This window comes from Nycticebus coucang, chromosome 10 (assembly GCF_027406575.1).
Source record: "Nycticebus coucang isolate mNycCou1 chromosome 10, mNycCou1.pri, whole genome shotgun sequence".
NCBI lineage: Eukaryota > Metazoa > Chordata > Mammalia > Primates > Lorisidae > Nycticebus > Nycticebus coucang.
Genome location: NC_069789.1, coordinates 49,674,330 through 49,698,669, shown reverse-complemented (window position 1 = coordinate 49,698,669; position 24,340 = coordinate 49,674,330). Strand labels below are relative to the sequence as shown.

At 37.6% G+C, this 24,340-nt stretch overlaps 1 protein-coding gene across 1 annotated transcript in view; it reads left to right on the top strand.

The window, feature by feature from the left end:
- PPP2R5A (protein phosphatase 2 regulatory subunit B'alpha) overlaps nt 1–24,340 on the top strand; it is an 82,881-nt gene that overhangs the window by 24,907 nt on the left and 33,634 nt on the right. Inside the window, exon 2 of the mRNA XM_053604088.1 lies at nt 20,781–20,977. Coding sequence (XP_053460063.1) covers nt 20,781–20,977 — 197 coding nt within the window. The remainder of the gene's footprint in view (nt 1–20,780; nt 20,978–24,340) is intronic.

Below are 24,340 nucleotides of genomic sequence, written 5' to 3'. Positions count from 1 at the left end.
CCTTCTTGGGCTATAGTTGGGTTTCATAGTAGGGCTGAGTACATTGGATACTTTTTCTTCCATTCTTGAGATACTTTGCTAAGAAGAATATGTTCCAGCTCCATCCATGTAAACATGAAAGAGATAAAGTTTCCATCTTTTTTTAAGGCTGCATAATAGTCCATGGTATACATATAGCACAATTTATTTATCTATTCATGGGTCGATGGGCACTTGGGCTTCTTCCATGACTTGGCAATTATGAATTGGGCTTCAGTAAACATTCTGGTGCAAATATCTTTGTTACAAAGTGATTTTTGGTCTTCTGGATATATACCTAGTACAGGAATTTTAGGATCCAATGGCAGGTCTATTTTTAGATCCCTAAGTGATCTCCAAACATCTTTCCAAAAGGATTGTATTAGTTTGCATTCCCACCAGCAGTGCAGAAGTGTTCCTGTTTCTCCACATCATGACAGCATCTCTGGTTTTGGGATTTTGTGATGTGGGCTAATCTTAGTGGGGTTAGATGATATCTCAAAGTGGTTTTCTCTGATGATTAAGGATGATGAGCATTTTTTCATGTGTCTGTAGGCTGTGCTCCTGTCTTTGTTAGAAAAGTTTCTCTTCAAGTCCCTTGCCCAACCTGAGATGGCATCAGTTGTTCTTTTCTTGCTAATATGTTTTGAGTTCTGTGTGGATTCTGGTTATTAAACCTTTGTCGGACACATAACCTGCAAATACCTTCTCCCATTCTGAGGGCTGTCTGCTTGCTTTACTTACTGTGTTTTTGGCTGTGCAGAAGCTTTTTAGTTTGATCAGATCCCAGTAGTGTATTTTTGAAGCTGCTTCAATTGCCTGGGGGGTCCTCCTCATAAAATACTTGCCCAGGCCGATTTCTTCAAGTGTTTTCCCTGCATTTTCTTCTAGCATTTTTTTTTTTTATTATTGTTGGGGATTCATTGAGGGTACAATAAGCCAGGTTACATTGATTGCAATTGTTAGGCAAAGTCCCTCTTGCAATCATGTCTTACCCCCATAAAGTGTGACACACACCAAGGCCCCACACCCCTCTTCTAGTATTTTTATATTTTCATGTCCTACGTTTAAATCTTTAATCCAGTGAGAGTCTATCTTAGTTAATGGTGAAAGGTGTTGGTCCAGTTTCAGTCTTCTACAGGTCGCCAGCCAGTTCACCTAGCACCATTTGTTAAATAGGGCATCTTTCCCCCACTGAGTGTTTTTTTTTTTTTTTTTTTGTAGAGACAGGGTCTCACTTTACTGCCCTCGGTAGAGTGCCGTGGCGTCACACAGCTCAAAGCAACCTCCAGCTCTTGGGCTTACGTGATTCTCTTGCCTCAGCCTCCCTAGTAGCTGGGACTACAGGTGCCCACCACAATGCCCGGCTGTTTTTTTGTTGCAGTTTGGCCGAGGCTGGGCTTGAACCCGCCACCCTCAGCATATGGGGCTGGCGCCCTATTCACTGAGCCACAGGCGCCTCCCCCTCACTGAGTGTTTTTAATTGGCTTGTCAAAGATCAAATAATGGTAAGTAGCTGGATTCATCTCTTGGTTCTCTATTCTGTTCCAGACATCTACTTCTCTGTTTTTGTGCCAGTACCATGCTGTTTTTTGATCACTATCGATTTTTAGTACAGTCTCAGGTCTGGTAGCGTGATTCCTCCTGCTTTGTTTTTATTGCTGAGTAATGTTTTGGCTAGTTGAGCTTTTTTCTTTTCTTTTTTTTTTTTTTGTAGAGACAGAGTCTCACTTTATGGCCCTCGGTAGAGTGCCGTGGCCTCACACAGCTCACAGCAACCTCCAACTCCTGGGCTTAAGCGATTCTCTTGCCTCAGCCTCCCGAGTAGCTGGGACTACAGGCGCTCGCCACAATGCCCGGCTATTTTTTTTTTGGTTGCAGTTTGGCCGGGGCTGGGTTTGAACCTGCCACCCTCGGTATATGGGGCTGGCGCCCTATGGACTGAGCCACAGGCGCCGCCCTGAGCTTTTTTCTGATTCCATATAAGACGAAGTATTATTTTTTCAAGATGTTTAAAATACGACAATGAAGGTTTAATAGGAATTGCATTAAAATTATATGTTGCTTTGGGTAATATAGACATTTTAACAATGTTGATTCTTCCCAGCCATGAGCATGGTATGTTTTTCCATTTGTTAACATTTTCAGCTATTTCTTTTCTTAAGAGTTTCGTAGTTCTCTTTATAGAGATCTTTCACATCCTTTGTTAGGTAAACCGTCAAATATTTTATCTTCTTTGGTACTACTGTGAATGGAATGAGTCCTCGACTTTTTTCAGCTTGACTATTATAGGTATATATAAAAGCTACAGATTTATGAGTGTTGATTTTGTAACCTGAGATGCTGCTGTATTCCTTGATCACTTCTAAGAGTTTTGTAGTAGAAGCCCTGGTGTTTTCCAGATATACAATCACATCACTCTGCAGTCACTCTGCAAAGAGTGAAAGTTTGAGCTTCTCTGACCCTACATGGATACCCTTGATTGCCTTTTCTCTGACCCTACATGGATACCCTTGATCGCCTTTTCTTGCCTAATTGCAATGGCTAAGACTTCCATTACAATGTTAAAAAGCAGTGGAGACAATGGGCAACCTTGCCTGGTTCCTGATCTGAGTGGAAATGATTTCAATTTAACTCCATTCAATACAATATTGGCTGTGGGTTTGCTGTAGATGGCCTCTATCAGATTAAGAAATGTCCCTTCTATACCAATTTTCTTAAGTGTTTTGATCATGAAGGGATGCTGGATATTATCGAAAGCTTTTTCTGCATCAGTTGAGAGAATCATATGGTTTTTGTTTTTTTAATTTGTTTATGTGATAAATTGTATTTATAGATTTACATATATTGAACCAGCCTTGAGTCCCTGGGATAAAACCCACTTGGTCATGGTATATAATTTGTTTGATGTGTTGCTGGATTCTGTTAGGATCTTGTTGAATATTTTTGCATCAATATTCATTAGTGATACTGGTCCATAATTTTCTTTTCTTTTTGGATCTTTTCCTGGTTTGGAGATCAAGGTGATGTTTGCTTCATAGAATATGTTGGTAGTATTCTTTCTTTTTCTATATTTTGGAAAAGGTTAAGTAATGTAGGTACTAGCTCCTTTTTAAAGGTTTAGTAGAGTTCTGATGTGAAGCCATCTGGTCCTGGGCTTTTCTTTTTAGGGAGATCATATAGTTGATGGTATTTCAGAACTTGATATAGGCCTGTTCAACATTTCTACTTCATTCTGGCTAAGACTGGGAAGGTGGCGCGCTTCCAAGTATTTGTTTGTTTCCTTCAAATTTTCATATTTCTGAGAACAGAGTTTTTTGTAATATTCATTAAAGATTTTTTGAATTTCTGAGGAGTCTTATTATTTTGTCTTTGCCATTTCTGATTGATGAAATTAGAGATTGTACTCTTTTTTTTCCCCCTTGTTAGGTTAGCCAAAGGTTTATCTATTTTATTGACCTTTTCAAAAAACCAACTTTTTGATTTATTGATCTGTTGTATAATCCTTTTGTTTTCAATTTCATTTAATTCTGCTCTAATTTTGATTATTTCTTTTCTTCTGCTGGGTTTGGGGTTGGAATGTTCTTCCTTTTCCAGTTGTGTAGTGTGTTTAATAATTCTTTTTCTGTGTTGATCTTCTGCCTCATTGTTCTATCCATTATTGAAAATGAGGTATTAAAGTCTCCTATTGTTGAGTTTTCTGTTTCTTCATTATTGTCAGGTTTGCTTCATGTATTTTGATACTATTAATATGTATAAAATTGTTGTGTCTTATTGATAGATTAACCCTTGTATCATTCTTAAATTCCTTTCTTTATCTCTAAAAATGTTTTTGCCTGGTATTCATATAGCCATTCCAGCTATTTTGTGATCGTTTGCATGATATAACATTTTTCATTTTTTATTATGCTTTAGATCTATTTGTATCTTTGAATCTGTTATAAATTCTATCTTCTGGCAATAGCATGTTGTTAGAATATATTTTTAAAAATCCAGAGCCTGACAATCTCTGCCTTTTTTTTTTTGTAGAGACCGAGTCTCACTCTATGGCCCTCGGTAGGGTGCCGTGGCCTTACACAGCTCACAGCAACCTCCAACTCCTGGGCTTAAGCGATTCTCTTGCCTCAGCCTCCCAAGTAGCTGGGACTACAGGCGCCCGCCACAACACCCGGCTATTTTTTGGTTGCAGTTTGGCCGGGGCCGGGTTTGAACCCACCACCCTCGGTATATGGGGCCGGCACCTTACCGACTGAGCCACAGGTGCTGCCCCACAATCTCTGCCTTTTGACTGGCTTATTTAATCCATTCATATTTAATATTGTTGTTTCTATAGTTGGATTTATGTCTGCCATTTTATTGTTTGTTTTCTATGTACCTCATGTCTTTTTGTTCTGTATTCTTCCTTTACTGCTTTCTTTAGTAATAAGTGAATATTTTCTAATGGGGTATTTAAATATGATTAATGATTTTATTCACTACATATTTTTGAGAGTTTTTATGTGGTTGTGTTTCAGCTTATCACATATAACTTACTGGAATCAGCTTCAGATTGATGTTAGCTTAGTTCTGATAAGATATAGAGTCATTACTCCTGTCTATCTCTATTTCTCCTCTCCCCTTTTTGTGTATTATTATTACATAATAATAATGTAGTAATATTTACATGGGCCACTACAAAAGTGTTAAGATAGGCCAGGTTACAGTCCATTTTTTTCACTTCCAAGAAGCACAGTTGACAGCATCCTTTCTGATTCACCTGTACAAGTTTCAACTTGCTTTGTTTATCCGTGTTGCTAAGAGGGCTTCATTTGCTTCTGTCTGCATGCATTTTATGCTTTTATATTTTTGTGTAGTTCAAAACTTTCATAATGACCCACATATTAATGTTATAACCCCGACAATACATTGTTATAATTATTATTCACTGTTCATAGTTATTTCTTTAACATGGCAGTTTTGTTCTTACCACCTCCTTTGTATATTATTAGCAAATATATTATATTTCTGTGTGGTAACAACCCAACAATACATTATATACATACTATTTTATAAAATGGCTTTTAAAATCAGTTAAGAGAAGAAAGAAAAATACGCATTTATAATGTATTTTTAGTTACATAATTACCATTACTGATGAGTTTGGTCCTTCCATCCTTTCTCCCTTCCTTTCTTTCCCTTTATATTGTTTCCACTGACTGGTAGTACACCTCTTCTACCTTTAGGCCTCATTCCCTGGGACACAACAATATTGAAATTAGGACAGTTAATAATCCTACAGTGGATTCTTTTTTTTTTTTTTTTTTGAGACAGAGTCTCAAGCTGTTGCCCTGGGTAGTGTGCCATCGCGTCACAGGTCACAGCAACTTCAAACTCTTGGGCTTAAGTAATTCTCTTGCCTCAGCCTCCCAAGTAGCTGGGACCACAGATACCCACCACAGTGCCAGGCTATTTTGTTGTTGTTGTTGTTGCATTTGTCATTGTTGTTTTAGCTGGCTTGGGCTGGGTTCAAACCCACCAGCCTTGGTGTATGTGGCCAGTGTTTTACCCACTGAGCTATGGGTGCTGCCCCTGTAGGGGACTCTTCAGTGCTCAAGTGAAAGGAAGAGTCACATTTGTCACTTTAAATCACAGTGTAGAAATGATTAAGTTTAGTGAGAAAGGTGGAAAGCTAGGCCTCTTGCACCAAATGGTTGGCCAAGTTGTGAATACAAAGGAAACGTTCTTTAAGGAAATTAAAAAGACTGAGGCATTTAACACACAAATGATAAGAAAGCAAAATAGTCTTGTTGCTGATATGTAGAAAGTTTGAGTGGTCTGGATAGAAGATAACACCACAACATTCTGCCAAAGCCTAATCCAGAGCAAGGCTCTAACTCTTTTTAATTCTGTAAAGGCTGAGAGAGGTGAGGAAGCTGGAGAAGAAAAGTTTGAAGCTAGCAAAGGTGGGATGATGAGGTTTAAGGAAAGAAGCTGTCTTTATAACATCAAAGTACAAGGTAAAGGCAGCAAGTGCTAATGAAGAAGCTGTAGCAAGTTATCTAGACGATATAGCTAAGATAAATAATGAAGTTGGCCATGCTACACAACACATTTTCTTTTCTTTTTTTTTTCTGAGACAGAGTCTCACTATGTTGCCCTTGGTAGAGTTCCATGGCATCACAGCTCACAGCAACCTCAAACTCTTGGACTTAAGTAATTCTCTTTCCTCAGCCTCCCAAGTAGCTGGGACTACAGGCGCCTGCCACAGTGCCTGGCTATTTGTTGTTGTTGTCGTTGTAGTTGTCATTGTTGTTTAGAAGGCCTGGGCCAGGTTTAAACTTACCAGCCCCAGTGTATATGGCCGGTGCCTTAAACACTGAGCTACAAGCGCTGAGCCTAAACAATACATTTTCAATGTGGATGAAACAACCTTCTTTTGAAAAAAGATGGCACCTCGGACTTTCAAAGCTAATGAAAGTCTGGTTTAAGAGCGTCAAAGGGTAGGCTGACTTCTTGCTAGGGGCTAATGCAGCTAATGATTTTAAGTTGAAGCTAATGCTCATTGACCGTTTCAAAAATCCTATAGCCCCTAAGAATTATGCTAAATCTATTTTGCCTATGCTCTATAAATGGAAGAACAAAGCCTGGATGACAGGATTTCTGTTTGTAGCATGGTTTACTGAGTATTTTAAACCCATTATTGAGACCTCCTACTGAGAAAAAAAAAGATTCCATGTGAAATATTACTGCTTATTGACAGTGCACTTGGTCACCCAAGAGCTCTGATGAAGATGTACAAAAAGGTGAATGGTTATTTTCGTGCCTAATAACACAACATCTGTTCTGCAGCTAACCCATGGATCAAGGAATAATTTCAACTTTCAAGTGTTATTATTTAAATATATTTCATAATGCTATAGCTGCCATAGTGATTCCTCTGATGGATCTGGGCATAGTAAATTGAAACCTTCTGGAAAAGATTGATCATCCCAGATGTCATTAAGAACATTCATGTAGCCAGGCATTGTGGCAGGTGCCTGTAGTCCCAGCGACTCGAGAGGCTGAGGCAAGAGAATCTGCTAAACCCAAGAGCTGGAGGTTCCTGTGAGCTGTGACACCGTGGCACTCCACTGAGGGTGACAAAGTGAGACTCTGTCTCTAAAAAAAATAAAAAATTCATGATTTGTGAGAGGAGGTAAAAATATCACCAGTAATAGGAGTTTGAAAGAAGTTGACCCTCATCCAACCCTCATGGATGACTTTGAGGGGTTCAAGACTTCAATGAAGGCAGATGTGGTAGAAATTGTAAAAGAAATAGAATTAGAAATGGAGTCAGATGATGTGACTGAATTGCTGCTATCTCATGATAAAACTTGAGTGAATGAAGACTTACTGCTTACAATCAAATAAAGTGGTTTCTTGAGATAGAGTCTACATGTGTGAAGATGCTATGAACTTTGTTGAAATGACAAAAAAAGACTTAGAATGTTACATAAATTTAGTTGATAAAATGATGGCAGGGTTTGAGAGGATTGACTACCAATCTTGAAGGAAGTTCTGTGGATAAAATGCCATCAAACAGCATTGCATGCTGCAGAGAAATCTTTTGTGAAAGGAAATGTTAGTTGATGTGGCAAACTTCACTCTGGTCTCATTTTAAGAAATTGCCACAGCAACCTCAGCCTTCAGTAGCTATCATCCTGATCAGCTATCACAGCCATTAACATTGAGGTAAGACCCTCTGCCAGCAAAGACTGTGACACACTAAGGCTTAAAGGATTGTTAAAATATTTTAATTAAGGTACAAACACTTTTTTTAGACAATGCTACTGTACACCCAATATACTACTATATAAACATAACTTTTATATGCTCTGGGGAACCAAACATTTGTGCATCTCACTATATTGTGATATTTGCTTTATTACAGTGTTTTAGAACCTGACATGCAGTACATCTGAGGTGTGCATATGTAGCCTATATATACATCAAAGACTTTTCCGACTCTGGATCTTTCCATGAACAATCAACTCTGGAAGTTATATCCTTGTCTGTTTTGACCTAGCTTTGGAAGTCATATAGCATTACTTCTGTAATACTTTGTTCCCTAGAAACAAGTCACCAAGTCCAGCCCACATTCACAAGAGAAGTAGATTCAACCTTGAAGAGAGAAATGTCAAGTAATTTGGGGACAAATTTTAAAACAACTACACTGATAAGTGTGGAAGTTGAATAAGAGAAGTTTTGTAAATATTTTTAATGGTATTAGGTTAACATACTCTGGTTCTCTACCTCAGTGGAGATATAGTCACGTTTAATGGTCCTAGTATACTTGAAATTCTTTGTCTAAAGATTTTCTCATTGCTCAATGTTTGGATAGGCACTGTCTTTATTAGCTTCTGAAAAGAATGAAGAATGATGATGAGAAAGTGCATTCTAATCTGCAAACAGGAAGTCCAGAACTTTAAGTTTTGGTATGAGTGAAAAATGCCTATAATGAGGGAGGAATGAGAAATGAAGTTAAAAAGGTAGTGCCCCACAGTTGCTCCTCCTCTCCTTTCACCTTCAACTTATCATCTTTACTTTTACATTTTCAGGGTTAAAATTTATTTTTTATAACCGTGATTACAGTTTGTGTATAATTTGTAAGTTGATTCTCTGTTGCTCTGGGTAGCATGACACAGTGTCAGCCTGGCTCTTAGCAACCTCAGACTCCTGGGCTCAAGTGATCCTCCTGTCTCAACCTGAGTAACTGGCACTAGAGATGCCCACCATTGATACCCTGATAATTTTTCTATTTTTAGTACAGATGGGGTCTCGCTCTTGCTCAGGCTGGTCTCAAACTCCTGAACTCAAGCCAGCCTACCACCTCAGCCTTCCAGAGTACTAGGATTACAGGCATTAAGTCACTGTGCCTAGCCAATAGATGTATATATATATTTTTTGAGACAGTCTCACCATATCACCCTTGGTAGAGTGCTGTGGCATCACAGCTCACAACAACCTCAAATTCTTGAGCTTAAGCGATTCTCTTGTCTCAACCTCCCAAGTAGCTGGGACTACAGGTACTCGCCACAACACCCAGCAATTTTTTTTTTTTGTAGTTGTCATTGTTTGGCAGGTCCGGGCGGAGTTAACACCCACCAGCCCTGGTGTACCAGCCCCCTTATATGTGGCCGGCACCCTAGCTCGCTGAGCTATAGGCACCGAGCCCCAACATTTTTTTTTTTAATATATATTTTTTACCCTGGAGTTTCTGGGTATCTCTTGTGTTCTTTTCCTATACCTTTAACATACTCTGTTTACCCCCCACATCTCCATGTAATAAGATAGATAATCTGTTGATCCTCTATCCTATTTATCCTTCTGGGTCTTTCTTTTCTCGTCTAATGTGGCCCAGTTGTTCTTTAGACATTTACTTCTTTTTTGAGTTGATTTCCCTGTTCCTAGAATCCACGCCTTTCCCTTTCTTCTTTATTGCTACTTCATATCCTCAAGCAATTTCCTAAGAAAGATGGTGAGGATGGTTAAGTTTTTAAAGTATTTGCATGTCAGAAAATTCACTTACTGAACCTTTATTCTTAATTGATAGTTAGCTATTTATAGGGTCCTATGATACCTTGGCAGTAGAATTTTAATGGGGTAGCCCATTATCTTCTGACACAACTCTTACTGATAAAGAAATCTGATGGGTATCTACCTCTGGCTTTTAGTCTTTCTCCTGGGCATGTGAATTTCCACAGTGATATGCTAAATTTTCCCTTTAGAGTCATTTTTTCTTCCTCTTGCAGATTTTCTTTGAATGTGTGGTGATCCCTTATTTTCTATTAATACATATGAGTGAACAAAAAATATATGAGTTGGATGGAGTTTATTGATTGTCTAGTCTTAGAGCAGTTGGGCAGGGAACTATTCAAATGCTAGAATGTGTGAATTTTTCTCTGGCATGATTCAATTTCTTTAGGAAAGAAACTTCTGAATTTTTTGCCTGAAGTGTAAATGCTTGACTGCCTTTTGGAGTAGGGTGGTAGACTATTGAGCACATGTAGACTTTTAATTAATCCCCATATTTCAGCTCAAGTTTTATCCTTTCCTTTATTTCACTAGACATTTCCTAATCTTGAACTAATCTGGAGCTTTGTAGGACCCTTTTCTGTAATCCCCTTTCTATTTATTCTAGGATGTGACTTCCTCTTGTCTTGGTTTTGTTAATTATCACTTTTTTATCCTCTTTGAGTTTTCCAAAAATTTGTTAATGTCTCTTGCCTAAGGGCCTATTCTTCTGTTCTCTGTTGTTGGGGTTATATATGTGTATATTTTTTTTCATTTGCTCTTCTTTTTAGAGGGAAAAGGAGGAGATAGACAAAATTACCATTTTAAACTAATATGCAGTATGAATCTGTTAAGTGGTGAAGGGTTTGGAAGACAGCCTTTAAAGGAAAATTTGATATTTCAGAGATGGTATTCTTATGCTCATTCTCCTTACATTCTAGGTGGTTTGAGTCCCAGCTTCATTGCAAATTTGCCTTATGATCTTTTTTTTTTTTTTTTTTTTTTTTGAGACGGAGTCTGAAGCTGTCGCCGTGAGTAGAGTGCTGTGGTGTCATAGCTGACAGCAACCTCCAAATCGGGCTCAAGTGATCCTGTTGCCTCAAGTTTTTTTCTTTTTTTAGTAGAGACAGGGTCTCGCTTTTGCTCAGGATGATCTCTAACTTGTGAGATTCATCAATTCACCCGCCTCAGCCTCCCGGAGTACTAGGATTACAGGTGTGAGCCACCATGCCTGGCCTGCCTTATGATCTTGGGCATGCTATGTAATATGTGGGGTCTTTCACGAATGATAAAGCAATGACTTTCAAATATTTTTTGACTGTAAACTATAGTTAGAAATACTTTACCACTCAGTACCCATATATACAGTTCCACAAAACAGTACCTTTACATGTAAAATACTCCAAATTTTTTTTTTTTTTAGCTCTGGTGCAACCTGTTGAAATGATTGTACTGTGCACCAGGGAATTGTAGCCCACACTTTGAAAAACAGTACTCTAAAACACTGTTTCTTAAAATGTGAGCCAGATACATCTTCAAGTTAGGTATTGAGAAAAACTTAAGAATTTAAGAAAAACCTAGTAGGGCTTTTGTGGATTTTAAAATATATGTTAATAATTAGTCTTCAAAGATGAAATACATTTTCCCCTAGAGTTGTCTTGGTTCTCCCTCTGCTTGAGGCCTTGAAGCGGTTTTTATTTTATAGTGATTGGATTCTTTAGTGAGATCAGATTGCAGTTGGAATAAAATGGAAGACAGTTACAGTGTGCTTAGAAAACTCTTATCTTCCAACCAAATTTGAATTATGTGTTTTGCAAAGCAGGGCCCGTCTACTTTTTTAGATAATTCCTTAACTGTGTAGTTTCTCTTGTACCTTTTATAATCTTCATGCACAGACGTTTTTATATTGGGGATTTAGTACTATTTTCTAGAGGTGTGCTTTTAATGAATCCTTTGCTCTGATATTGAAGAGATAAAAGAAATGCAAATTGATATTTGCATGTGACTCAGGGATATCATTAAACAAAAATAAAACATAAACCCATCCCCCAAAACAAATTAATACTGCAAGTCATTCTTAAGATTGTGGGCAAGTTTCTATGAGACAACAGAAAGGCTTAAGGCATTTGAAATTGTTAAATATGTATTCTCAGTACATCATGAGACACTATTATGGTAGTTAGATACTTAGGGAGATCAAAATATAGTTGTCTCTTGTATCCGTGGGTTTCATATCCCTGGATTCAACCAATTATGGATCAGAAATATTCCATGGGGGGAGGATGGGCGGAGGGAGGGTAATTGGTGGGACCACATCTACCGTGCATCTTACAAGGGTACATGTGAAACTTAGTAAATGTAGAATATAAATGTCTTAACATAATAACTAAGAAAAAGCCAGGAAGGCTATGTTAACCAGTGTGATGAAAATGTGTCAAATGGTCTATAAAACCAGTGAATGGTGAAAAAAAGTTAAAGACTCTTTTGGAAAATAGATAAAGACAAGATTTGGCCTACAAACATAGTTGCCTTGACAAGAAATTTACTCAAAGAAATCCCATTTTGATGAATTTTTGTTGATGCTCTTCTTCACATGCCCTGGCTTTAGGCGTAAGCTCCCAACTTTAAAAGACCAAATTACCTACATAAGTGTGATTTTTAAAATTCTACAAATATGCTCAAAAAAAAAAAGGGTATTCCAGGGGAGAAGCGTCTGCACTGAGCATATACAGACTTTTTTCTTGTCCTTATCTCCTAAACAATGTAACAACTATTTACGTATCATTTGCATTTTATTAGGTATTACAAATAATCTAGAGATGATTTAAAGTATACAGGAGGATGTAATTTGATGCAAATACTATACCATCTGATGTTGAGCATTCTCAGATTTTATTTGTGGGGAGTCCTGGAACCAGTCCTCCACAGATACCAAGGGATGACTGTATATTGTTTATTTGATACAGAATCCAATGGACAACTCTAAACTGTTCATAGATAGGAGTCCTAAGTCTCTAGGATCTTAAATATACATCCCTTATTTACTCATTCGCTTATACAGTTTGGAAGAACTCACTCTCCATATGAAATACATATACAGACATGTCATCGGTTCCAGAAAACCTAGTTAAATCTGCTTCCCAACAGAAATTTTGGACTCTTGTGATAAATTCAAAGTGACTGAGCAAATACTGTGTTTAGTACTTGGGGCATGATGCAAAACAGTTACCTGTTACCATCCCTAATTGCAGTTGCCATGTGTATGATATAGTACTATGAAGTATTCTGAATTTTTCCTGTAAACTAGTACATTTCCAGACTTTTTTTTTTTTTTTGAAACTTTAAGTAAAATTCTGATAGAAAACATCAGTTAATATTGCAGGGAGAATCCCAAGTGAGGAAGCTGTCACCAGAGGAATCAGAATGGGCATTATTATCCACATGGAAAATGGCAAATGGATAATCAACATCAGTCCAGTGAAAATGGTCACGTTAAAACAGTATGTGATATTACTGCCTAAAATTGCAAGGCATTGCCAGATGGAAACATTATTGAGTAGGACAGATTTTGTTTGCCAGAATTCTTATAATGGAGAAGCTGAAGAACACAGTGACTGATGTAGATATTGCCAGTGCTTTTACGTTTAACAAATGATTATTATGCATGCTTTTTCTCACAGATTGTTACTCATGTTTATGAGATATAGCAATAGGATACCATGCTCTTTTTTGTATTCATATTTTTTGTTTTCTTTAAATGAGAAAATTCAGTGGTGTTGTTTCAGAAAGTTACCTAAGAGTTAGGATGTAGTAAACATCTTATAATATTTAAACATCTTAAAATGTTTTCTTAAAGCATTTTATAATTTTTTTTTTTTTTTTTGCAGTTTCTGGCCGGGGCTGGGGTTGAACCCACTACCTCAGGCATATGGGGCCAGTGCCCTACTCCTTTGAGCCACAGGTGCCGCCCCATTTTATAATTTTTTTAATGATGAAGTGATGATCACTATCTTTTCTTAGTAGGATAACCACTATAAAAATGTTTTTGACCTGTATAAAGTATCACATAATCTTGAATCTACAAGTAGGCCAACCAATAGTAGATAACAGTAGCTTCTTTTCTCTTATTTAACCTTTTACAATCTGCTGTGTTCTTCCACAGGTATTTTACCTTAGCTGTCAAGAAATTCTGTACAAAGAAGTTCCTTAATGTAGTAGTCAAAGGCCTCATCTGTAATTTGTTTGCAGTTAATTCTGATTTCATTTTGAATTTCCCTGTTTATATTTAATCTTATAAGTATTCTCATTCTTTTAATTCTAGGTTGTGTGGAGAATAGGCAGAGTGTGTGTATGTGTGCACGCATATGTATATATAGGCAGTCCCCAGGTTACGAGTGAGATAGGCTCTGTAGGTTTGTTCTTAAGTTGAATTTGTGGTAGCAGATACATTTACCTATCGCATGTAATAGCCTCTGTTCATAAGTGCAAGTAATACAATGTCTGAGAGTTAAGTTCATGAACTTGCCACCATGTGCTTACATTGACAGCAGTGTACAAACAACCCGGTAAGGTTTCATAACCTTGGTATATCCGTCTCTCACAGCTGTGTTTGTGTAGATATTTGGTGATTTCTTGCTGAGTGGCATTCATTATGGTTGCATGTTTTTGTGGGCCATCCTGAGAACATCAAGGCTTAGAGTAGAGCAATGAACAAATATTAAATTTCTTGTGTGGAAGTAAAATCAGGGACATGTCAGTCCAAATTTATGGGAATAATACTGTGAAGAAAATGGCAGTGTACAAATGGATTAAGTGTTTTGTGAGGGGAGAAAAAGAGTCATTGACATCCATTCCCACAGAACTGATAAAAACATTGCAAAATTGCCTTAAGTTGTGCATCAGAATCATCCACTGACTGTGAAAAGCATAGCAGACCAGGTATAAATGGATAGAGAGTTAGATAGGACAATCTTAACTGAAAAAGATTTGGCATGAGAAAGATATTTGCAAAAATGGTCCTGAAGGAGCTCGCTGAAGAATTAAAGTAGAGTCGAAATTTGCCAAGAACTTTTGGAGGGGCAAGACATGTTTTGGGCCGTGTTATCACTGGTGATGAAACATGGGTATACTAATATGACCCTGAAACAAAGTGTCAAAGTGCACAATGGAGGTCAGCCAATTCTCCATGACCAGAAAGTTTCTACAAAACAATATCGCTAACCTTTTTGGGTATCAGAAAGTTCCTTATGAATTTGTACCAACTGTACAGTTAACCAAATTTACTATTTGAAAGTGCTGAAAAGGTTGTGTGAAAAAGTTAGATGAAAATGACCTGAACCTTTCACCAACAACTCATAGCTCTTGCATCATGACAATGCACCAGCTCACGTGGCACTATCTATGAGGGAGTTTTTAGCCAGTAAACAACACTATTAGAACACACTCCCTATTCCCTGATCTGGCCCTGATGACTCTTTTCCTTACCCAAAGTTAAAAGAAATATTGCAAGGAAGACATTCAGGACATCAGGGTAATATGACAGCTGTATGGTCATTCAAAAAAAAAAAAGAGTCCCCAAATCGCTATGAAGGGTGGACTAGGTGCAGCCATCAGCACATAGCTTTCCAAGGAGAGTACTTTGAAGATGATAGTGACATTCAGCAATGAGATATGTAGCCTTTCTTGACGAGTTTGTGAACTTAATTGTTAGGCCCATAGCCTCCAGAGGATTTGTGAGTGTGAGTTGCATGTCAATCTGTTTGTAACTTGGGGCTGCCTGTGTGTGTGTGTGTGTTAGTACCTTTTGCATTTCTCCTGATAGCATCATTATTATTATTATTATTATTTTTTATGAGACAGAGTCTCAGTATGTTGCCCTTGGTGGAGTGCTATGGCATCACAGCTCACAGCAACCTCAAACTCTTGGGCTTAAGTGATTCTCTTGCCTCACCCTCCCAAGTAGCTGGGACTACAGGTGCTCACCACAATGCCCAGCTATTTTTTTCTTGCAGTTGTTTAGCTGGCTGGGGCTGAGTTCAAACCTGCCACCCTCGGCGTATGTGGCTGGTGCCGTAACTCCTGTGCTACGGGCGCCACGCTGTATTTTTTTATGTTTTATATCTTCTCAACCTGCTTCTAATCTCTAGGAGGCAGAAAATCATCTCTTAACTTTCAGAACTTGCTTCAAAGGATTACTGTGAGAGAACTGAAGGAGCTAATACACATAAAACGTGTCATCTTTGGCATGAAGTACTAATGTTAGCAGTAATACTGTTTTAATATGTAGTATACCAGACTGCACAGTAGACGTTATGTACTTATGGGAAAGGTTAAAGAGGAAAAGACTTGTCTGTCCCATAATACCTAAAAATAATTGAGAATTGGAAACTTCTGTTTTAATCCAGAATGAAAGAAGTTGTAATGTTAACTGATTTTTAAATATTTCTACTGTTTGGGAAAATTCAGATGTGACCTATCCCACCCAAGCATTAAGCAATGGTGCAATATGGTTCTGGGGAAGAAAAAACAAAAACAAATTTAAATAAATCTTTAGGCTATGAAATGGATTGCAGCATGCAGAAGCTATGAAAAACTTTCTGGAGAAGATTCAAGAGTTAGGTGCCCAGAGAAAGGACATCTCTTTTATGTGTAACATGTTCTTTTTTTTTTTTTTTAGAGACAGTGTCTCACTTTGTCGCCCTCAGTAGAGTGCTGTGGTGTCACAGCTCACAGCAACCTCCAGCTCTTAGGCTTAGGCAGTTCTCTTGCCTCAGCCTCCTGAGTAACTGGGACTACAGGCGCCCGCCACAATGCCCAGCTATTTTTTGTTGTACTTTGGCCGGGGCCAGGTTTAAACCCGCCACCCTTGGTATACGGGGCCGGTGCCCTACTCACTGAGCCACAGGCACCACCGTGTAACATGTTTTTAAACCTACTACATTCAGATAATTCTTAATGATGGGGATATGTTCTGAGAAATGTTGTCATTAGACAATTTTGTCATTGTGCAAACACTATAAAATATACTTACACTGACCTACTATAGGCCTGTATGTCATGTTACTGCCCTAAGTACTGTAGGCAACTGTAACATATTGGTAGGTATTTGTGTATCTAAACATAGAAAAGGTATAGTAAAAATATGGTATTTTGCTTTATGGGACCACTATCATTTGTGTGGTCTGCTGTTGACCAAAACTTTGTTATATGGTGCATGACTGTACTTGCCAATCCTGAAAATCATTTGGTGTCTTATGTTAGCCACAAGCTACTAAGTCTGGTGTAAGAAAAAAAATGTTCTCCATTTGTATTCTGCTTTGAAATAATATGCATTCATCTTCACGATTGTTACCTCATTTAATCCATTTAATTCCATCAGGGTAGATTGTTGATAAATATGATTATTAGCAATTCTTTAACATAGCCTTGATGTAATAATAATTTATTATTTATTACACTTTTGATATCTAGCACCAATTTTGAACTTGTTCAATAGCCTGGGGGGTTTTTTTGGGGTTTTTTTTTTTTTTTTTGAGACAGAGCCTCTAGCTGTTGCCCTGGGTAGAGTGCTGTGGCATCACAGCTCTGGGCTTAAGCGATTCTCCTGCCTCAGCCTCCCAAGTAGCTGGGACTACAGGCACCTGCCACAACGCCTGGCTATTTTTTGGTTGCAGCCGTCATTGTTGTTTGGCGGGCCTGGGCTGGATTCAAACCCGCCAGCTCAGGTGTATGTGGCTAGCGTTTTAGCCGCTTGAGCCACAGGCGCCGAGCCAGTAGCCTGTTTTTTAATGCATGATCTTTATTCTTAAAATTCAGAGAGTTTTTTCAAATATCAAGTATTTGTCAATTCTTTGTATACCCTATGCTAAATATAAAAGAAATAAAAGGGAAACCCTGCTCAGTGAATGATCCTTATCCTGAGGAGCCTGAGATCTTATGGTGATTGATAAAAGAAACATTTGTTGAATACAGGCCTAAAGGTAATGGGCATTCAAATATATAATTTGAGGGTATGAGTATAGATGTTTGGAGGAGAGAGAGATCTTGTATTGTACCCTGACCTACCTGAAGGAAATTTTGTGGAGGATGTGGAATTTAAAGTTTTCTCTTTAGGGGTAAGCAGGATTTGGAAATGTAGGTAAAAGTATTTCAGGTAGGGAAAAGATTTTGAATGAAGACATGGCCTTTAGAGACTCAGAGGAGGACTGACTTTTCACACTGAGAAGGTGGTAGTGGGAGGAAGGAGAGAAGAGGACTGGCTATATAAGGTGATCACATACTGAAGTGGGATCTTGTAGGAGTGTGTTACTTTTAGCATTAGGGGACAAAACACTAAACATATTTTAAAACTCTGTTAGCACTAAGTTAGCCTCTAAAGGTATGGTATCTATTTCCCCAAATCATCATTATAATGGAATTATATGAATTACAATTACATATTAATATTTTATATATTATAATAAAGATAAAATAAAACTATAATAAAGGTATGGCTGTCTTTGGAAGTAGAAAGATATAAAAAGATACTACTGAGAGAACTGTGGGGAATTCCTGTACAGGATGGGTTGGGAAGGATTCCCATAGCCAACATCATACCATCTTCTCTAGTGTATAATACATATAACTTACATATCTGGTAAGTTGAGCATGATTAGGAAGCTTACAAAAATCAGAGGTGTCCATCTTCCAGTTTTTCAAACTAAATATCAAGCACACATCTATTTATTCATTGAAATCAACTAAGTACCAGTATTAACAGATACTATTTATTGAAATTAAATGCATATAAACACTTTAACTTAAAAGGGGAAAAAACAAAAGATTTCAGAAATGGGCCACTCAAAATACAAGTGACTTTGCAGAGAACAAACATACTCTGCTTACAATGTCTAATGGTCATTTTGGAATGAACAAGTATAGTGAACATATAGAAAAAAGTGTTTTTAAAATAGTGTTTTATTTTCACTCCCAATAGAACAAAGTTTAATTCTAGGATAAAGATAACTATTTAACATATTACTTGGTATTAAAAATAGCTGTATGTAAATGTACTGGATTTTTTTTTTTAAGAATATAACAAAATGTTCTCCATTCAAAACAGTTCCATAAAAGGTGACCCTGAATCAAAAACTTTACCAAAATGGTGGCCAATAAAGTCACTATATTCCTTGTCAATATTATATGGATTCTTAGTGCTACTCAAAGTTATAGACCTTGGCCTTCGCATAGCAGAGAGACATTGATTCTGGAACAGAGAGCATGATACAGGTTCTTTGTAAGTGTAGAACGACCTTGTAAGTTTTTACTGGCACAGGCACAAATAAGCTACAGTAAATTCAAAATTTATTTAGGGTCTTCATATTTTTACTTCAAAAGCTAAGTGAATTTTGCCATTCTTTATAATATATTCACATTTGTTTTGTTGTAAAATTTATGTTTTAAATTATCCCTGAGTAAAATTGACCAGTGAAATGAATGTGCTGTGTTTGTCTTCTGGCTTTGTGAGAGTGGGCTAGAGTATTTGGCCTGCAACATTTTTGGTAGTACCTTATCTAAATCAGCTTTTTAAGGACAGAAACTTCAATATAGTTGTAAAGAAATTTTATTAGCTTTCTGCTCCAAAGAAATTAGAAAGGTAGGCAATCTTGATTTGGCTATCATCTTCATGAAGATTTCTACCTGTATCTTTATATAAAGTAGGTAGGTAGTGGTTTTGAATGGAGGATTAGTTTGTATATCTTGAGCTAAATATCAGTGTTAAAATATGTGATTTTAAAAATGTAATCTCAAATTTAATAAACTTATGTAATTGAACTAATTGAAGGTCCTTCCTTGGTTATAGATGTGAAAGTTCAGAATTGAAATTTTTTGTTTCTTAAAAATGTTAGAAACAAAAGGAATTAATATATCTGTTAAATATGTGCCCGTATTTTTATAATAAGCAGAAGGTAAAACAGTGAACATTTTTGAGTACCTATTATGTGCCAGCCATTGTGCTAGATATTATAATTGAAAGAGAGAAAGAAGGAGAGAGAACTAGGTAAATATCATGTGGTTCCTGCTTTTAGGGGTCTCATAGGGATGTTCGCTATGTAAAATATAATTGTTCTGTGGCACAATAAATAATAGAAATATGCACCTAAGATAAATTTGAGTAAAAGGGGATTAACCCAATCAACTTAGTTTCAGTGCCATAAGGAAAGCTTCTGAGAAAAGACTTAATGCTGAAACTTTATTAAGTGGATAGTGTTCCCAGTGTGGGAATGTGGGAAGAAGGGCATTCTAGGTAGCGGAAACAGTATACAGTCTTCAGGGAACCACGGGGAGTATGGTTTAGCCAAAGTAAAGTGGTGTGGTGGGAAGTGTTGAGAGATGACTCCTGACAGTAAGCATCTGCACTTTGTATACAATCCAGAGGAGTTTGAACTTTATTCTCTAGTTATTGGAAGGTCATTGAAAAGTATGGCATATGGTCATACTCATTTACATTCTAACAAGATTTTATCCTTTGAACTAGTTTGGAAGATAAATCAGGAGTGGTAGGTTATAGGACCAGGCAAGTAGAGCTGTAGTATTGATGAGAGATGATGAGGGTCTAAAATGGCAGTGGGAATGACAAAAAAAGACAGATTCTAGATATGTTAAAGAAAAAATCAGTAGCATTTAATGATTATCTGGGCTGTGTCTCAACTGTTAGGGAAGCTGAGGCAAGAGGATTATAGAGCCCAGGAGTTGGTGTCAAGCCTGGACAACACAGCGAGAGCCCGTCTCTTTAAAAAAAATTGATTATGTGGCTCAGTGAGTAGGGCGCCGGCCCCATATGCCGAGGGTGGCGGGTTCAAACCCAGCCCCGGCCAAACTGCAACAAAAAAATGGCCGGGTGTTGTGGCGGGCGCCTGTAGTCCCAGCTGCTCAGGAGGCTGAGGCAAGAGAATCACGTAAGCCCAAGAGTTAGAGGTTGCTGTGAGCCGTGTGACGCCACGGCACTCTACCGAGGGCGGTACAATGAGACTCCGTCTCTACAAAAAAAAAAAAAAAAAATTGATTATGGGAATATGAGAGAGGGAAAAGTCCAGTATAAACCCCTGAATGATGGGATTAGATGGGCAAATTTCCCACTTAATTTCTGCAAGAAGTTTTATGTATGTGACTAACTTAAACAAAATTAGTAGATCTAAAGGTGACTTCTGAGTGGGTTGTCTAAGTTTTTTCTTTTGTTTTGTTTTTTATAGATGCCACTTCAAATGAACAACAAGAGCTTTTCTGTCAGAAGTTGCAGCAGTGTTGTATACTGTTTGATTTCATGGACTCTGTTTCAGATTTGAAGAGCAAAGAAATTAAAAGAGCAACATTGAATGAACTGGTTGAGTATGTTTCAACTAATCGTGGTGTAATTGTTGAATCAGCGTATTCTGATATAGTAAAAATGGTAAGCTTCTAGATTTATGTTCCTCGGATTTCCATAAATTCAAGTAATATCTGAGGTATAATTTTGAATTGAGATTGATTTTTAAATAAATGTATAATAATTAGTAACACCCAAAAGAATGTTTTTAAAAATAGATTAGTGGTCTCATAGGGATGTTAGCTATATAAAATACAATTGCTTTTGTGGCACAATAAATAATAGAAATAGGCACCTAAGGTAAATTTGAGAAAAAATGGATTAACCCAATCAATTTAGTTTCATAAAATGGATGGATAAAAGATTATCCATTTTATGGATAATCAATGACATTATCCATTGACATTATCCAATGACAATGCTGTCATTGGAATGCTGTCATTGCCCATAAGAGTTTGAGGAGGCCGGGCGCGATGGCTCATGCCTGTGATGCCAGCACTTGGGAGGCCCAGGTGGGTAGATTGCCTGAGCTCATGGGTTTGAGACCAGCCTGAGCAAAAGACCCCATCTCTAAAAAATAGCCGGACACTGTGGCAGGCACCTATAGTCCCAGCTACTTGGGAGGCTGAGGCAAGAAAATCGCGTAAGCCCAAGAGTTTGAGGTTGCTGTGAACTATGACGTAACAGTCTCAAGAGTTTGAGGATTAAGTAACTGCAATGCCTGGTGGCTTCCATATTGGGTAGAGCACATCTAAAGCTGAAGAGAAAGATGTAAATTATACATCTGTAATCTATCAATCAGTTATACTGATTGATAGATTATAATGTTATGGAGGTAAATAGTGACAGAGAACTTCTAAAGTATGACGATAAGACCAGTGAAAAACTGTGGATCTCCATATTTAAGCAGTGGGTAAAGGAGTCAAGTATAACACTTTAATTGAAACTTAGGACCTTGAAGAAGTTAAGGAATAGTATGTATAAATAACTGTTTAGAATATCTCATGAAAAATTAATTACTGCCACCTTTATATTTTTATTTTTTTAAGCTTATTTATTTATTTATTTAGCAGGCCCAGCCCAGGTTTGAACCTGTCACCCCTGCTACATGGGGCTGGCTTTCTAACCACTGAGCTACTACTACCCGCAACTGCCAACTTTATTGAAGTACTGTAGTTTAAGATATTAACTGCATATTAGTAATTCAACTTTATTTTCTATCAAGTAGTAGAAATATATTTAGTATTTGTAATTTATGTAGTTTGTTGCATACTAACAAAATATAATACAAAAAATTGAGCTGGAATAATTAGAGAGTTGCTGAGTACATATTATAATTTAAACTTACACTGGGGTATAGAAACCAATAGCAAATATAACCTACAGTTGCCTTCATTTCCCTACTCTTGCCTAATACATATTCTGAAGAAAAAGAGTCAAATAGATAGTGGGAAAGATGAATTTGGCCTTAATATTCTGGTTGGGTTTTCTTTCATCATATCATAGTAAAAGACCTGTTAAAAGGGGTGGTGCCTGTTGCTCAACAGAGTAGGGCGCCAGCCCCATATGCTGGAGGTGGCAGGTTCAAACCCAGCCCTGGCCAAAAACTGCAAAAAAAAAAAAAGACCTGTCAATAGGACTTAGGAAATTAAGGTGTTTTTTATTTTTAAAGAAAATAGAAGCCGGGCGGCGCCTGTGGCTCAGTGAGCAGGGCGCCGGCCCCATATACCGAGGGTGGCGGGTTCAAGCCCAGCCCCGGCCAAACTGCAACCAAAAAATAGCCGGGCATTGTGGCGGGTGCCTGTAGTCCCAGCTGCTCGGGAGGCTGAGGCAAGAGAATCGCGTAAGCCCAAGAGTTAGAGGTTGCTGTGAGCCGTGTGACGCCACGGCACTCTACCCGAGGGCGGTGCAGTGAGACTCTGTCTCTACAAAAAAAAAAAAAAAAGAAAGAAAATAGAAGCCTTAAAAAATTTTAAAGATAGCTACAGACAGAACATTAATCAAAATGAAGTTGGCTTCCTAAATGCCCCACATAGTAAAAGGGAAATGATAGTTTGAGAATATAAATATTAAATATTGATGGACTTATTTTGTTTTACCATTAAAAAAAAGTTCAGGGGGGAAAAACAGTATTTCCCACTGTTATTGATTTCAAATAGCTTGTATTTTAGGAATTTTGAAAATACTGGGGAAGATATTTTATTTTTAATCTTATAGAGTTGTTGACAGATATTGAAAGTACTCAAATAATTTCTGTAATTTGCTATATATTAGTGAATTTGGGATTTAGTCTGGGATTTAATTTCTTTGCCCAAGTAAAAGGGTGTGTGTGTTTTGTTGTTTTTAAAAATTTCTGGGTACTTAATTTCTAAAGACGACTTGAGCAATCTCACCTGCTTAGTCCTTTAAAGCTCTTATAAATATTATAGGCTCAGCGCCCATAGCACAGTGGTTGTGGCACCAGCCACATGCACCACGGCTGGTGGATTCAAACCCAGCCCTGGCCAGCTGAGCAACAGTGACAACTGCAACAAAAAAATAGCTGGGCATTCTCATGGGCACCTGTGGTCCCAACTACTTGGGAGGCTGAGGAAAAAGAATTGCTTCAGCCTAGGAGTTTGAGGTTGCTATGAGCTATGACAGCATAGCACTCTACCGAGGGTGACATACTGAAACTCTGTCTCAAAAAGTAAATAAATAAATATACAGTTGATTTTACTGGCAGTTTATTATAAGGTTAAATTTTACTACTGACAGTTAAGAAGTATGATCTTAAGGACAAATGATGCCTTTATGGAATACATTTCTTTTTTCAAGTTCTCTGACTTTCTGGTACTGTTTGTGAAATGATGTCCACCATACTGTTTATTGGCTTTGTCCTCAGGTACGGGCTTCAAGTTCTGACTGATGAAATTCTGAGTTATGACTTACTACATCTCGTGGTTCTTGTGGTTATAGTGTTGACTATTAGCAGCTACTTGCCTGTTGTAGATGCCACTTCTTAAGAATAGTTGGAAATTTGCTTGTGCCATCAAACATCCTTTGTCTCATCCTCTACCCCCCAAGTAGTTTACCAAAATGACGAGTCCTTTAGTAGTTTGGCCTTAAATGTTTGCTACACTTTACTCTGTCAGACTGTTCATCATTCTTAAAAAAATTGTGGGTTGGGACCATAATCTCTTCTTTGCTAGAGGAAAAGGGTATATAGTTATCTTAGTGCTAAGGTAATGTGAAGGCTGAAATTATAAATACTGTATTTCATTAAATCTAAATTGAAGAAACTCAAAGCATGTCCCAATTTCAGAGAGATAAATATTTTTTAAAGTCTCAGAGTAAATAACAGTAAATTAAATTACCAAGAGCTATTATAAAGTGCCTATAATAATAGTGAAGGCATTCTATCCTCTCCCTCCTTTCCATAAGAGTGGAAATAAATTTTACCAGACT